Genomic DNA, 15,464 nt, shown 5'->3' on the forward strand with positions numbered 1-15,464 from the left:
ACTTTCAAGTTCCAAGTGCTGAGCAAGATATAGTCTTGTTTAGGACATTGCCAGTAGCCTGGCCAATTGAGAGCTTGTATTTTAAAGTAGAAATAATGAAAGTGCGTCTCTTCACTTTGATAATGGAACATAGATGCCCTGCCCCTCTTGAGTGTCCCAACTCCTGGGATCCCTCTGAGAGTCCTCCAACTAGCCTCAGATTCCCCTCTGGACAGGGGATTATCAGAAACTCTGCCTAGCCCCATGTGAAGCTGGGGGCTTTGATGCTGCAGTTGTCACCTTGTCAGGTAAACCATGCGGCACACTCTTGGGCGGCATAAACTGTGTTTAGTGACTGACTGACTGACTGACTGTTTTGTGATGCCAGGGATTTGAACCTGGAGCCACACACATGTTGACCCAGTGCGTTACCACTGAGCCACAACCCCAGTCCTTCAAGTCACTTTTCATAAGGCTCATTCAAATCTTCCAGGCTCCCCTGTCACTTGCCCCTCTTCTCGTTGGTCCTCTCAGCTCACCCTCCAGCCCTGTGAAAGAGACTTAAGCGCATCAACCAATCTGGGGCTCCTTAAAACATTGGGGCAGCCCTGGGCACCTTATTTTCTGAGGTCCTGTATTTCTGGTGCAGGTATAGGAGGCCTCTCTGAGTAAGGCTATTGGTGAACTGGGCTCTAAAAACAAAGGGAAAGCATCCTGACTAAGTGGAGGATTCCTGTGGCTGTCACCTCTCTATGCCCTGTCTGTGTTCTCTGGGTTCTGACTGTCAGGATAGGTATACTCAGACATCAAGGTGGTGTAGCAGAGCTCAGCCACCCCCTGCTGAGGACACGGAGTCCCATTTAGGGCTGGCGGTAACACAATGTCCCTCCATCCCGTTCAATATTCAGCTGGGTGTCCCTTCTGTTGGCCCCGCCCACACCAGTTGCTACTGGGAAGGTGAGGCAGCAGAGATGCAGCTAGGTGGCATCACCAGAGACAGCCTGGGAGGGAAGGCTGACTGCAGACACCATTGCCATGGATGGCCTGATGTGGGCTACCCGTATCCTCTGCTTGCTGAGCCTGTGCGGAGTTGTAAGTAGCCAACTCAGACCTTTGTTCTCTTGGGTGGTGGCAGTCTGTGGTGGGGGAACTCCTGAGTCTGGTGGCTCCCTCCTTCCTTCCCTGACTAATGTTAGGACCATGTGGGGCTTGAAGATGTCGTGAATGCCAGCTCTTCCAGCTGTGATATTTGAGAACTCTTCCTTTCATAGAGCCAGGCTTGGAGGAGCTTCAGAAACCAGCTACTGCTCCCTGGCCTGTGTATAGGGGCATGGGGAAGCCAAGAAAGGAGGCTTCCTTGAATGTGCTCCAACTTTCCAGCAGAATTTCTGGGTTGCTGTCAGTAGCATCCAGGGCCAAGAGGGGAGGAGTCACAAGTCACTAGGTGGGAGCATACGGGAACGGAGGCTACCTTCTTCTACTGCCTTGCCAGGGGTGACCACCCGTCCCAGTACCTCACTGTCCTTCAATCAAGAGGCTGGCATCTTCAGACCGTGAAGTGAACTCTGTGACACGAGCTTTCGTTTGCCTCTGTGTAAAAAAAGAGAGACTTGGGCTAGATGTGGTGGCTCAGCCTTTGTGGACACTAGACGATTATCATGAGTTTGATGTCAGTCTGAGCTATGCAGAGGATTATAGGTCAGCGGACCTAGGGCTACCATGCCGCGGGGAGGGGATGATAAGTGATCTCACCTGTCCAGGGCTGGCATGAGAGTGTCATGCAGCTGGCATGTGAGTGTCACACAGGTAAGTTCTATAAGTTCCCTATATGGTACAAAAGACTCATGTCCTCCTCTGTGTACACAGAATCTCAAAAGCTCCATTTCAGGGAGGGAACCCTACACCAGAGGAGTCATTCAATAGCTGGGGTAGATAGGGAAAATCCCGAGTGTGTGTGTGTGTGTGTGTGTGTGTGTGTGAGAGAGAGAGAGAGAGACAGAGAGAGACAGAGACAGAGAGAGAGACAGAGACAGAGAGAGAGACAGAGACAGAGACAGAGAGAGAGACAGAGAGAGACAGAGGGAGACAGAGAGAGACAGAGAGAGACAGAGAGAGACAGAGACAGAGAGAGACAGAGACAGAGAGACAGAAAGATACAGAGAGAGAAAGCGAGATGTATATGAATCTTGCAAGGAAGGGCATTTGGTTAAATCTTGAGAGCTGTTAGGAATTTGAGCTCTTTAAAGAAAAGGTCAAACTCCAAGCCTTAGGCAAACATCAGATCTCTGCCTAGCCTGGAGCACGTGGGCTCCACACAGCCCCTGAATCACCCATCGGAAGCACAGAGATGTGCAGGAAATCTTCAAGACCATTTCTTGTGGTCCCCAGGCTGTGGAATAGGTATCCAATCTGCAATCTTTATCAACATCAAGCATGCATGAAGGCAGCTTCCTTTATCCCACCTAATGATCAACTCAGTTGCCCCGATGCAGGGCCCTCATCATCCACCATACTTCCACGCACCCTCATACGTCCACCTTCCCCCGATCTCATTGTCTATATGTCTGTCTGAACAGTCATCCACTCCACCAACCGTACAGTCAGTCCTGTCCCCCTCCACACCGAGCCCCTTCTTCCTGTTCATTGTTCCTTTACAGCAGTCAGATGCTCCCGTCTTCTTACTCTCCCATCCGCTCGTATTCTCTCCCACTCACTCGTCTATACATCTGCTCATGTGACTTGTCTGAGACACATCAGATGTTAAACCCAGGTGGTCTTTCTGGAGTCTCCTGCCCTGGCCCGAGACATTTCTTCATCTCCAGGAAGCACCATAGCTTCTTTCAACCCTTTCCATCCTGTCCTCTCTGATTTGGTCCCTGTGCCCTCTTGTGATGACTCTGGGCCCACTCAGATAATCGAGGTCATCTTCCTGCCTGGAGATCCTTGACCTTTGGCTCTGTCAGGAGACACATTTACTGGCTTTGTGGACTGCGACATGGACATCTTTGGGGTCCATTCTGTCTCCCAGGGCTGTTTATGCAGAAACACTTTCAGAGCCCAGAAGTGTATAGAGTAAGGGGTGGTGGGGAAGGAGAAAAGGCCTCGTCAAGGGCTGCACTGTCACAGTGATGGGAGCTCTTTATGGCTTTCTCTAATGTGTCTTAGAATTCCCTGCCAAGAGAAGGAAAACTGCACGTGCCCCTCCCTTATTCTCCACTCTCTCTGCCTCTCCTTCCTTTCCTTCCCTCCATCTCTTCTTCCCCCTCTTTCTTCTCCTCTCCTTCCTTCCTCTTTTTTCATTCCTCCCCTCTCCTTTCTGAACATCTGCCCTCTATGCCCCACTCCTCCTTCCTTATGCCCCACTGCTTATCAAACATTCCTTGATATCTGTGGGGCAAATGGGCCTTTCTCAGAACTAGGGCACAGAAATGTACCAGGCTTGGTCTCCCTCCATCTTCAGGTCACTACAACTAGAGCGCACAAGGCCTCCAGTGGGCTTGGCTCATTCTGTCACAATTTCCCATAGACACTGGGTCACCTCCACCTAGAATGTGACTTCATCACTCAGCTGAGAGACGATGAGCTTGCATGTCTTCAGGCGGCAGAGGGGACCAACAACACCTCCCTGGGTATGAAGGGGTGGGGATGTCCCTGGTCCTGACATCTCCTTCAGCACTGCCATTCAGAATCTCCTCCCTCATAGGTTACCCCATGTCTCCTCCTTCTCCACCTAGGATGCCCTGGGACCTGGGATGGGCTGCTGTGCTGGCCCCCGACAGGCTCTGGCCAGTGGGTCTCTCTCCCCTGCCCTGAATTCTTCTCTCACTTCGGCTCAGACACAGGTGAGTGGCCTAGCTAAGGCAGGGACGCACAGCATGTGGTTCCTTCTGGTTTGCACATTACTGGTTCGGTGATGGACTATCCTGGATTTCAATCTTCTAGTGTTACCCTGAAAAATTTAGTCATCTTGAACGATGACTGATAGCACCAACCTCCCAGTGCAGGATTAATGATGACACTGGAGAAAGGGAGGTGGTACCATACTGATGAGGGTGGGGAACACCTCATCGTCCACTTCACCTGCTGTCCTTCCTGTCTCTTATGGGAAGGGGGTGGGTGTCATACTTCCTGCCCTTAGGATGTAGAGGTCCATCATTCCACTCAGCAGAGCTTTCCTGGAGAACAGAGACAGACTACACCAGTCCAGAACCCAAGCCATGGGACAAGAGGACTCTTCTGTCCTTGTGGTTAAGAACGTGTATATACCTCACAGAACCTTCCCACCATCTTCTGGGAAAGGGAGGAATTCTATAAGCAGAGACTCTTCTTTGCCTCTAGGGTTTGTGAAGAGGGACTGCACCATCACTGGCTGGTCTAATCCCTTCCCACCATACCCTGTGGCTTGCCCTGTGCCCTTGGAACTGTTAACCAAGGAGGTAAGCCCTGTATGTAGTTTACTATCTCAATGGATGCCTATCATCCCCACTGTAATCACCCCGTGGATGTAGTAATTACAGGAGCTGTCCAGCAGATGGCAGGAGATGCCTCCTGAAGCTGGTCCATTTACTTAAGGGTGAGGGAGAAGGGAAGCAGAGGCAGACTGGAAGCCATAGTCATCCACCTCTTGGCCAGCCTTTTCTCTTCCTAGTTTTTGGTGCAGGATGGGGGTGGGGTGGGGGTGGGGCGGAGCTTTAGTTATTTCAGAGGGAATAAAGATTGCTGCTGTGTTAGACAGGATGTGCTTGTTTTCTCTGGTCCTCCACCAGTGGTACAGTATACTGGGCTGTGGTATGGGCAAGCAGGTAAAACTCCAGGGTGTAGTCATTACAGAGACCCCTAGCTCTGGACATCATACTTTACACTGTGCACAGCTCAGGGTCTTCTCAAGGCCCATCCACACTCACAATCCCATTTCTCCCTGCCCTCGGCCCTAAGAGCAAAAACCCTGGTGTACTTACCTTTCAGATGAAGAGACAGGTCAGAGAAGCACAGGGATGGCTTGAGATGAACAGCAAGCCGGAGTGGCAGTACCTGGTCATACTACGCCCCTAGCTCTAACTGATTCAAATACTTGGGTCCCAAAGAGCCTTTCCCCGCCTGCCTGTGGCTGTTCCTGGTGTCCAGGAGGTTGCCTGTATATGGGGGTGACCGTGTACTCAAGCTGGTGTCAATAATCAGGCCCAACTTCCTCCTGTGCTTTTGCCGCTCTCCAGAGCCAGGTAGCTTCTGCTGGCTCCTCCCACTCCCATTGCAACTGGGAATCCTTATCTGAGCATCTCTATCTGAGGGGCAGTGTCTGTCCGAGGCTTTCTGTGGTATCAGTGCCTGGGAAGCTGGTGGCGTTGCCAGACTCCTGCTTGATTGCCAAACCTTTCTTCTGCTTCTATTGCCCCCCTCCCCAGAAATCGTACTTCTCCACGGTGAAGATCATCTACACCACGGGCCACAGCATCTCCATTGTAGCCCTCTGCGTGGCTATTGCCATCCTGGTTGCCCTCAGGTTTGCCACCCTTGCCATTTGCTCAAGAACCATCACTGCCTCCCTACTACCTGGGGACCAAGTCTGGTTCTTGGCCTGCATAGTCAAGAGGGGCTCAGATCCAGGCGAGATGACCTTTGTTGACCTCTTGCTCCCCTCACCCCACCCCAAGCCACACAGATGGGCCCTCTCTTCACACAGCAGGCCTCTGTTCTCTGGCCACACCTTTCCTCATGCGGATCTCCTCCTGTTTGCTCCCAATGCCTTCTTTTCCTTGGTGGTGTGTTCACCCCTGCCAACACTGGAAGCCCAGCTCTCATCCAGTTCTAAGAGATCTCCTTGACCCCTGCATGGCCCTTTTCTAATGGTTGCAACATTCTGACCATTGTAGTACTTTTTGGTATCATTTTTTTTCTTTTCAGTATCAGGGATTGAACCCAGGGTTCCCCAAATGGCCTCCACCACCAAGTTCACCCTCATCCCTTACTGCTGGGTGTAATGGCTTTCCAGGCTTCAAAGGTTGAGTTCCCCCATGGGACTATGCCTCAGAGGGTAGCTCTCTGATCATTAGAGGCTCCCTTAGGCTCTTGTAACCCACAGTTACAAAACCGTCTAAAGGCAGGGATATAAGAAACCCCTGCTCCTTACCTGAACTTAGGCCAGGAAAATGCTGGCCAGCTGACCTTCAAGGTCAAACTGACACATTTGTCTCACTTTCTACCCAGTTCATTGGGTCTCATTTTATTTGATGTGGCTTTGGCCACTCTGTCTTGGCTCACTTCTGTGCAGCTTCCCAGCCATGCCAGTCTTGGTCTAGGCCCTGGGAAGGTCTTCTGCAGTCAGGCCTCTATGTTCATCTCTCTTGCCCCTTTCAGGAGGCTCCACTGCCCCAGGAACTACATCCACACGCAGCTGTTTGCCACCTTCATCCTCAAGGCCAGTGCTGTGTTCTTGAAGGATGCCGCCATCTTCCAGGGGGATAGCACGGACCACTGCAGCATGTCCACTGTAAAGACTGTGACTGGAGGGAGTTGGGGCAGGGGGAAGAGGGCAGAAGACAGGCCTGAGTGTGCCTGACCTGTTGCTCCACAGGCTGAGGCTGTGACAAGGGCTGTGACAAGGGAAGGAAGCCTCAAGCTCTCCCCACGCATTCATAGATCAGTGTCCATACGAGCAGCTCCCTTTGCTAGGGGCGCCCCACACCATCATTCCTCTTTCATCAATGTTTCCATTTCAACTTGGTCACAGCAGCTCCTGTGCCAGCCAGCCATGTCATTGCCTTTAATGAGTGTGCAAGGACCTGGGTGGAGCTTGGCCCCTCCTTCCAGAAGCACTCAGGGGACAGGAAGCACTCAGACCTGGGGACTGCTGGGTAGGGAAAGCAGAGAATTAAGAGAATGAAAGAGCTTCAGGGAGGAGGTGGCCTTGGAGCTGCATGGGCCCAAAAGCAGTGAGATGGGGAGGAAGCTTTTAATAAGAGGAGAGCCATCACACCAGAAATTGGAAGTCGCAAAAGTAGAGGGGTGGGGAAAGGAGAGGAGAGGAACAGATTGAAAACTGAAGGGATCAGAGTTCAAGGTCTTTGAAAGTGTTCTGGAAATGAATAGACAAGTGAGTACCGGGACCAACAAGTGGGCTGATTTAATTAATGAATTAATCACTGATTGCACTCACTTAGGCCGGGCAGCACACCAAGTACTTTACATGTATTATCTCTTTTGATCTTAAAACGCCTTGAAGGCCTCACTTTAATCCCATTTTGTTAACGAGGGGCAGTTGGCCAGGTCACCCAGCCACACAGTTGGGGAATAAATAGAGCCTGGGCAACTGGGCTCAGAGGTGGTACCGTAGCCCATAGAGGCAGGTGAGGGAGGAGTGAGCCAGATGGTTGCATGCATGATGAACACATCCTATATCCACTGATCAACGCTGTCCGTGGTTATCACTTTAAAGGAGAACTTCAGCTAGGGAAGGGTGCACTATGACAGAGGAAATAGAAAAGTGTGTATGTGTGTGTGTGTGTGTGTGAGAGAGAGAGAGAGAGAAAGAGAGAGAGAGAGAGGGAGAGAGAGGGAGAGAGAGAGAGAGAGAGAGAGAGAGAGAGAGAGAGAGAGAGAGAGAGAGAGAGAGAGAGAGAGAGCGCAAGCCATGTGAGGTCCTGGAGTTCTTCCTTTTTTCACATACAGAATACTTAGGCTGAGATGGTTTGCATGGCTGACAGAGGACACAATGAACCTAACCTGTGTGTCTGTGCTCTGACCATCACAATTATACTGTCCAATTCCTCCTATGGCATCCCAAGGAGTGGAGTGGTCCAGCCCAAGGTGGAGGGGACCTGAGGGTTTGGTGTCTCAGTGGAGTGAAAGAGATCCAATGGGGCTGAAGTCGGGGGTGGGAGGGGGCTGTCCAAGCTCTGAAGCATCAGGTCCCCACTCTTAGGTCCTGTGCAAGGTCTCTGTGGCCATCTCACATTTGGCCACCATGACCAACTTCAGCTGGCTGTTGGCAGAAGCTGTCTACCTGAGCTGCCTGTTGGCCTCCACATCCCCCAGGTCCAAACCAGCTTTTTGGTGGCTGGTCCTGGCTGGCTGGGGTGAGCATCAAGGGCTCATTGATCACCATAGGAGAGGTGGAGGTTGGGAAGGACCTGGGAGCTCATAAAGAAGCCTTTCTCATTGTGAGGCTCAGGGAGGGGGAAGGGGCAGGCCACAGTCCTGTGCTGAACATTGGGAAGTAGACCAGATCCCCTCAAACCATCACCTGGCCCCACCATTATAGTCTGCACGTGGCTAACAGATTGCTGGGAGGTAGAGGCTACACTCAAGGCAAAGGGTGCAGGGCTCTCACTCACCTCTGTGTTATTTCACCCACAGGGCTCCCCGTGCTATGCACTGGTACGTGGGTGGGCTGCAAACTGGCTTTTGAGGACACTGAGTGAGTAGAGCAAGTTCCTCACCCCCATGCTGTCAGCAAGGTGTGTCATAGACCATCTAAGGAGAGGAGGGGGAGGGGGAGGGGGATCCCTAGGTTAAAGAGATCAGCTCTGAGTAGGTTTTCTAAGGACAAGAAATGTCTGGACAAGGATGAGAAAGGCTAACCAGCCTTCACTGGGTCTCTCCTATGGAGAGGCTGGTATAGAAGATCAGGCAAGATGAAGACAGACTGGGGCTGAAGACTTGAGCACTAGACAGAGAGGGGCCCCAGGAGCCATAGCAGGTGTGTTGAGGAGGTGCATTATCAGGGTAGAAAAGGGGGCACCTTCAAGACTAGGCTCTTTTCTTTCCAGGTGCTGGGACTTAGACAACAGCTCCCCCTGCTGGTGGATCATCAAAGGACCCATAGTCCTCTCTGTTGGGGTCAGTCTCTGAGGCCAGTGTTCTTTGCTTTATTAACCTAGCCTCCAGGTTTCTTAATATGGTCCTGGAGGGGTGGCTACATGATTACCCCACGGGAAACCAGTGTCTACTTTCTCTGACACTAGTTGATTACATTTGCACCTAGACCTGTTTTCTAGTTTCCATGTGTCTGGCTTGCAGAACATGTCTTGCTGGGGTGCTAAGTGGTAGTGAATGGCACCTACAGGTGGGCACTCAGCTGCTCCTATTCCCGATGTGGCATGGCTCCTGTGGGTGTGTAATCTCTCCCCAGCAGAGAAACTGCACAGTGACAGACAGCTGCTTTGTACCTGAGAGATCCCGAGAGGTGGCTGGAGGCAGGTGGCCAGACCTGGCTCTCTCATCTGTTTTTGCCAGGGCTGGAGGGGGAGGGGGTCCTCAGTCTTTCTCTCCCTGCACCTCACAGGTTTGGGATTCATAGTCATCAAAGGGGATGGGGCCAATCCTAGGCCAGCCACCTAGTGCTGTCTTTGAACTTTCCACCCACTTTCCTGTGCCTCATTTCCAGGTGAACTTTGGGCTGTTTCTCAATATAATTTGTATCCTGCTGAGGAAGCTGGAGCCTGCACAAGGCGGCCTACACACACGGGCTCAGTACTGGTACCATTCATGTGTGTGTGCATGCACATGTGGATGTGTCGTGTGTGTGTGTGTGTGTGTGTGTGTGTGTATGTGTGTGTGTGTGTGTGTGTGTGTGTGTGTGTGTGTGGTATGTATCTGGAGAACCATCATGGAAAGCACTTGGAGGGAATGTCATTTGTTTTTGTCTCGTTTGGCAGCTATCCCTTACCCTGGTCCTGTCCTCTTCCCCATGTCCCTAGAGAGAGAACAGATCTGGGCCCTGCCTCCCATGAGATTACAGTACAGGGAAGTGGCACACAAAGCTGCCAGTTACCATGGTAAATGGCTGACAAGGGCTGCATCTATTTCTATGGGGCCCGGAGAAGGAGATTATGTCTAAATGAGAAAAAGGGGCAATTAGAGAAGGGTTCCTGGAAGAATTAAACTTTGAAAGATGTACATAGACTCTGGAGTAGCCGGGATAACTGCAGGGCCACATAGTGTGATGGCCCTTAAAAGTCAAGAAGCCCAGAGGTCTGTGTGGAGGACAGAGTCTCCAGGATGGATGATGATGGACAGCTTCAGAGTCTAGAATTTGTCTTCCCCAAGGCGGCTTTCCAAGTCAACACTTCTCCTTATACCGCTGTTTGGAATTCATTACATCATCTTCAACTTCCTGCCTGACAGTGCTGGCCTTGACATCCGTGTACCCCTGGAGCTGGGGTTGGGGTCCTTTCAGGTGAGAGCCCCTTACAGACACTCCTTCCTTCCAAGGACTATGGCTGCAGGTCTTGACTAACTTCATGTCAGTGTGAGGCCTATTCATCTATCTGTTTAATCAGTCATCCATCTTTACCCTTTATCTCTCTACTCATCCAAGTACTGATACATTCATCTTCACATTCCCCAGATAGTCATTCATCCACCTATGTATCCATCCATCTACTCATTTGTCCATCCTGTATTCATTGTCCATTAAACAATTCAGTTACCCTTTCTTCCTTCAACCATCCCTCCCTCCCTATCCATCTATCCATCACTTATTATCTATCCATCAATTCTTTTCTTCCTCTCTCTCATTAATTCATGCATTATTGCTATCAATCAATTCACCCAACCACCTATCCATCTTTCCATCCCCCTTGCACATATTCATCTTCTTCCTTTCTCCTTCCTTCCATCTTCTCCACTCATTCATGCATCATTCTACTCACCTTTATCTACACACTCACCCATCTATCCCTCTGTCCATCCATCCATCCATCCATCCATCCATCCATCCATCCATCCTTTCTTCTATTTCTCCTTCCTTCAGTACACTTGCCCATCCATCCATCCATCCATCCATCCATCCATGAATGAATCCATCCATCTGTTCACCCATTCTTTTTATTCTACTTCCCATCCATACATTCTTCTTTTCACTCATCTGTTCATCTATCCTTCTATCCCTATGTTAATCTACCTATCCACCTTCACATTCTTCCATCTGTCATTCTTTTTATATATCCATCTATCTATCTATCTATCTATCTATCTATCTATCTATCTATCTATCATCCATCCATTCACCAGTATATTCATTCTTCCTTCTGTTCCTCCTTCCTTCAGTCCACTTGCCCATATAGTCATCCTTCTTTCATTCATCTCCCCACTCATCCATTGTTCCGTCCATATCTCTATCCACCTATCCATTTGTCCTTCCTGCCTACCTGCCTGCCTGCCTTCTACCTACCCATCTGCCCACCCATCCTTTCATTCATTTACTCATCTTATCTTTTCAATTCTTACCGAGTACCTATTATATATCAGGCAATGTGCTCACTAATGCAAATACAAAAATGAAGATACACAGTGAGGCGTGGGCTATCTATACAGCTCTGGCAGGCATGCCACGATGACTACATGACTTGGTGTGTCTGGTGCAGTGACTGATGAGTGAGGGAGAAGACAAGAGGAAGACTGCCAAATTCCAAAGTCAGACCAAAGTGTTCTGATGGAGTCCTTTCTTCTTGTTGACCCTGCAGGGCTTCATTGTTGCTGTCCTCTACTGCTTCCTCAATCAAGAGGTATGTGTGCACCCAAAAGCTCACCTTTATTCAACAAGTAGACCTTCTCCTCAGCTCCTTTTCTTTTGCCCTGGTCCTGTAAATCCCAGCATGGTTGACTCTCATGATCCTCCACTCTTGTGGTCCTTTGTGTGAGTAGGTTCTGTTTAACCTGAATACTTTTGAACATATTCCTTCTATGAGCTGGGCTATGTTCTACAACAAGCTTATGAGATAGAGGTCTTTCAAGGGTCAAGGGAGGATAGAGGGCAGATTAGATTGGTTGGGGGACAGAGAGAGTGAAAGAACAGGGACAGAAAGTCACAGGTCCATATAGAAGGAATTTGGGAAAAGAGTCAGATGCAGAGACAGAAAGAGCCAGAGCAGAGCAGGAAACAGAGAAACTCTGGAAGAAAGGGACTCAGACTGGGTTGCCAGAAGTGGAGGCAGGAGTGAAGCAAGCAGACACAATAGAGGCCATAACACATGTGGGATTATAGGAGAAGGCAGACAGCTGAGAAGAGACAGTCACCCAGGAGACCCTTGGCTTTTCTTCTCATTAAAGTCCTGCTGTGCAGAGATGGAGAAAATTTGGCTGAGTCCAGATCTCCAGCTCTCTGGCAGCATGCACAGGTAGGGTCACAGCTTTTCCTGATGGCCCTGTGTCTGCCATGGGCTCTGTGGTTAGCTCTGTGGTAACCAATTCTGTGGTTAAGGAGTCCCTCCCTCCCTCCCTCCCTCCCTCCCTCCCTCCCTCCCTCCCTTCTTCTTTTGTTCATTCTTTCTTTCTTCCCATCCGTTCATCCATCCTTGCCTTACCTGATACCTCTGTCCCCAACTGACTCTCAGTGTACCGAACCCATTGTTTGAGTCTTGCTCAGCCTTATCTATGTTATCAGTCAGTTTCCCCTTTACCTTTCCTACAGCGCCAGGTTAGCGATCAGGCAGGACGTCTTTCAGTCCTTTGGTCGGTCCCCCAGCCAGACAAAGATACAGACTGTCCCACTCTACCTTCCCAGCTTTCTCTTGACAGTCGTATCCCCTGGTGTCTCAGACTAAGGCAAGGGTGGATCAAAGTCACTCAGAGAGGGTCACCTGGTCGTAGGTCAAGAGGCACAAAGGGCATCCATGTGTTTGCCTGGTCTCAGACAAAGGCTGGAAACTGTCCAAGGAAGGATAGAGTAGTAGTGCCTGTACCTCACAGGGTTGGCGACCAGGCTCTCCTTGCCTGCCCTATTTTTCTCACACCACCTTCCCCCTGGACCTTTAGTCTCTTGGGATTGAGCTGAGGAGTGGCAGTGGGATCTTCCTAACATCCTCTCCCTTGTCTGTGGAGGTGAGGACAGAGATTTCACGCAAATGGTATGGCCACGACCCTGAACTTCTGCCAGCTCGACGGACCTGCACTGAGTGGACCACACCTCCCCGATCGAGATTGAAGGTGCTGACCTCTGAGTGCTAGGCCAGCCATCATCACAAGGGCCAAGCCCCAAACCCTGTGCTCAAACTGTCATGGCACCACGGGCAATGCGGTCCTCCCTACCGTTCTCCTTCCCCTTCTCTGCATCTGCTTTCTCCAGGTCCCCGTATATCAACCTTCGACTTTCTCAGTTCCTGCATCTGCTCCCATCTGTTCTTTCTTCCCATCTAGGGCTATTGCCCAAGGCCCAGAGAAACCAATAAACTTGTACACGAGTGATCCACAGTTGAGTCAATGTGGCTCCGAAGGGGCGCTCTTGTCAGCAGCCATTATTTGCACTTCCGGTGCATTCCTCATCCCTTGGCTCCAGCTGCCTCATTGCCATTTGTCTCTATATGAATTCTCATGTTTTATTTATTTTTTAAAAGCACTCTCTTTTGTCCCAAACCCCTCCTCCTCCCCTCCTCTCACAGGCAGAGATGCAAATCGCTTTTCTGTCTTGTATGCGTGGAGTGTGCCACATGTCTGGATTTGGCTGTAAATAAATGCTATCTGTTATGTGTCTCATCCTTCCACTAATGTTTTCCCCAAGCACTGTGCTTTTAAGGGCTCCGCTGCACTGCTGAGGGTACATCTGGTCTCCTGTTTTGACTACACTGGGTCACCTGACACCATTGCCCTTGGGTTACCCAGCCCCTTCCCTCTAGGTAAGCACCCATCTGTCTGTCCTTCCAAGGACTGTAAGACAAGCCTCTCTCTGGGACTCACACCAGGAAGGGAGCCCCGGGGTATCACACCTCGCTTTGTAATGATTTGGTTATACCACATTGCAGGCTTGCGGATTAGCAGCCTAGCCGCCCTTGCATTCGACAGTGCTTGTAGCCCCACTAGCGTCTGGCATTCTCCTTCCACTTAATGCTTACAAGCTAAATGGGTGTAAAGCGGCAGCCTTTTCCTTGATGTCAAACAAGTGTGAACAGTTCCTCTTGTGCCTGTTATCCTTCTGAGCTTGTTCTGGAAGTCGCTGGTATCTTTGTCTGAGGCGTGGGGGAAGCCTTAGCTCCATTTATCTCTCCTTTGTTCCTCTATTTGTGTCCTGGCTTCGTTACTTTTTTTTTTTTTTAATCACCACGGGAAAAAAATGAGGGAAAGAGAATTTATTTTTGCTCACAGTTTGAGAGGGTACAGCTCACCATGGTGGGCAAGGCATGGCTGGGGAACAGTTCACATCTGGAGCAGCAGGGCTGCATGACAGTTGGTTTCCCTGCATCAGCATTTGGGAGGGTGGGAGCTCTGGCCGGAACCAGAATCAGGCCAAAACCCATAATGCCCTTTCTCCAGGAACCGACCTCATCCACTAAGGACTTACTCTGACTCTGCTACAGTCTCCCTGGACAGTGCTTTCCAGGGACCAAGTGTTCGAACATGAGCTTATGGGGGAGGGGATATTTTCCATTCCAATACTAGTGTATGCCCTCCTATGTCCCACCCTACTGCTAGCTGCCCTCACTAGATGTGGTTCCCTTTACATCTTCATTCCCCATCATCTTCCACCCTCCTTGGCAGGAGGAAGGAGAAACAAATGGGTGCTGTCCTTAGGGACATGTTTGCTGACTGATTGGGGTAGAGGGTTTCAATTGGACAGGAAGAAGTATACGTAGTGTTAGATCAGTCACAAACCCTTTTCAACTTGGTCTACCTCAGCAGCTATGCTCTGTGGAGCCTACTGCATGCTAGCAGGAAGCCCTGTCCCACTCCACAGCCCTCCTCATAGATTTCTCCTGCTGCCCTAAGAGCTCAGCCCTTCCCTTCTAGCTGGCCCTACCCGAGTGGGCTGATGGCCAGGTGCTAGTCCCCTTGTTCTGAGTTTGCTTGTGACTCTGGGATGCCCCATTATCCTAGGCAGGATCCGCTCATCCTCCACGGCCGTCTTTCCTATCCGGGTGTCCTTTCCTATGTACTGGGAATGGGAAGGCTAGCCTGATGGTGTGCAGGTGTGTCTGATGGAGGATGATGACGTTTTTCCTCTCACATTTAGGAGGATTCCTGAAAAGGGTGCAGCTATACAAAGCCCATGATTTCCTGCTATAGGGCTTTTGCCTTGGCAGGTGTCAGGCAAATGTCAAAATCAGTATGGTCCTGCCTGAAAGCCACTGTACATTGCTCCTTTTAGTCTCAGATCACATAACTAATTAACAATCATTACTATGTTTTGGGGCACCGAAGGAATTACAAATGAAATAAAAACCAGCTATATTCATACACAAAGACATAGGTCTTAAGATTTCTTGTTTCCTGAAAGGTTTTTTTGCTTTGCATTTTAGAAACATCTTGGTGTCACAATGCATTTGTCAGTTTGTTTCTCGTCTTTATGCTTGAAAAAAAATAACATTCAAAGACAATAAGCACATGGAAGGATGGTCAGCATCAGTAGTCATGAGGAAAATGCAGATAAATCCACACTGAGATATGGTCACACCTAGGATACGGGAGGCAATGGGAAAAAATAGACAAAAACAAATGTTGGTAAGGACTGGTAACGGAGAGACTGGAACTCGCACATTACTGGTGGGAGTGTAAAA

General features: G+C 50.1%; 1 protein-coding gene across 1 annotated transcript; it reads left to right on the top strand.

Annotated features, from left to right (window-relative positions):
* The first annotated feature begins 924 nt into the window (after nt 1-924).
* On the top strand, nt 925-13,160 carry Ghrhr (growth hormone releasing hormone receptor). Its single transcript, NM_001003685.3, has 13 exons — nt 925-1,071; nt 3,506-3,608; nt 3,714-3,821; nt 4,318-4,415; nt 5,382-5,479; nt 6,334-6,466; nt 7,898-8,051; nt 8,332-8,392; nt 8,745-8,814; nt 9,362-9,453; nt 10,024-10,153; nt 11,442-11,483; nt 12,799-13,160. Exons 1-13 carry the CDS (start codon nt 1,015-1,017, stop codon nt 12,922-12,924), a joined length of 1,272 nt encoding a protein of 423 aa, NP_001003685.2. The 5' UTR covers nt 925-1,014; the 3' UTR covers nt 12,925-13,160.
* The last annotated feature ends 2,304 nt before the right edge of the window (nt 13,161-15,464 follow it).

Source organism: Mus musculus, chromosome 6 (genome assembly GCF_000001635.26).
Source record: "Mus musculus strain C57BL/6J chromosome 6, GRCm38.p6 C57BL/6J".
Classification (NCBI taxonomy): Eukaryota; Metazoa; Chordata; class Mammalia; order Rodentia; family Muridae; genus Mus; species Mus musculus.

Bases quoted from the DNA above. Each gene is read 5' to 3' on its own strand.
- Ghrhr (NM_001003685.3), top strand. From the start codon at position 1,015: ATGGATGGCCTGATGTGGGCTACCCGTATCCTCTGCTTGCTGAGCCTG. The intron at 8,815-9,361 runs GTCAGTCTCTGA...CCTCATTTCCAG, and splicing joins CCATAGTCCTCTCTGTTGGG to GTGAACTTTGGGCTGTTTCT. The intron at 11,484-12,798 runs GTATGTGTGCAC...TTGTCTGTGGAG, and splicing joins ACTGCTTCCTCAATCAAGAG to GTGAGGACAGAGATTTCACG.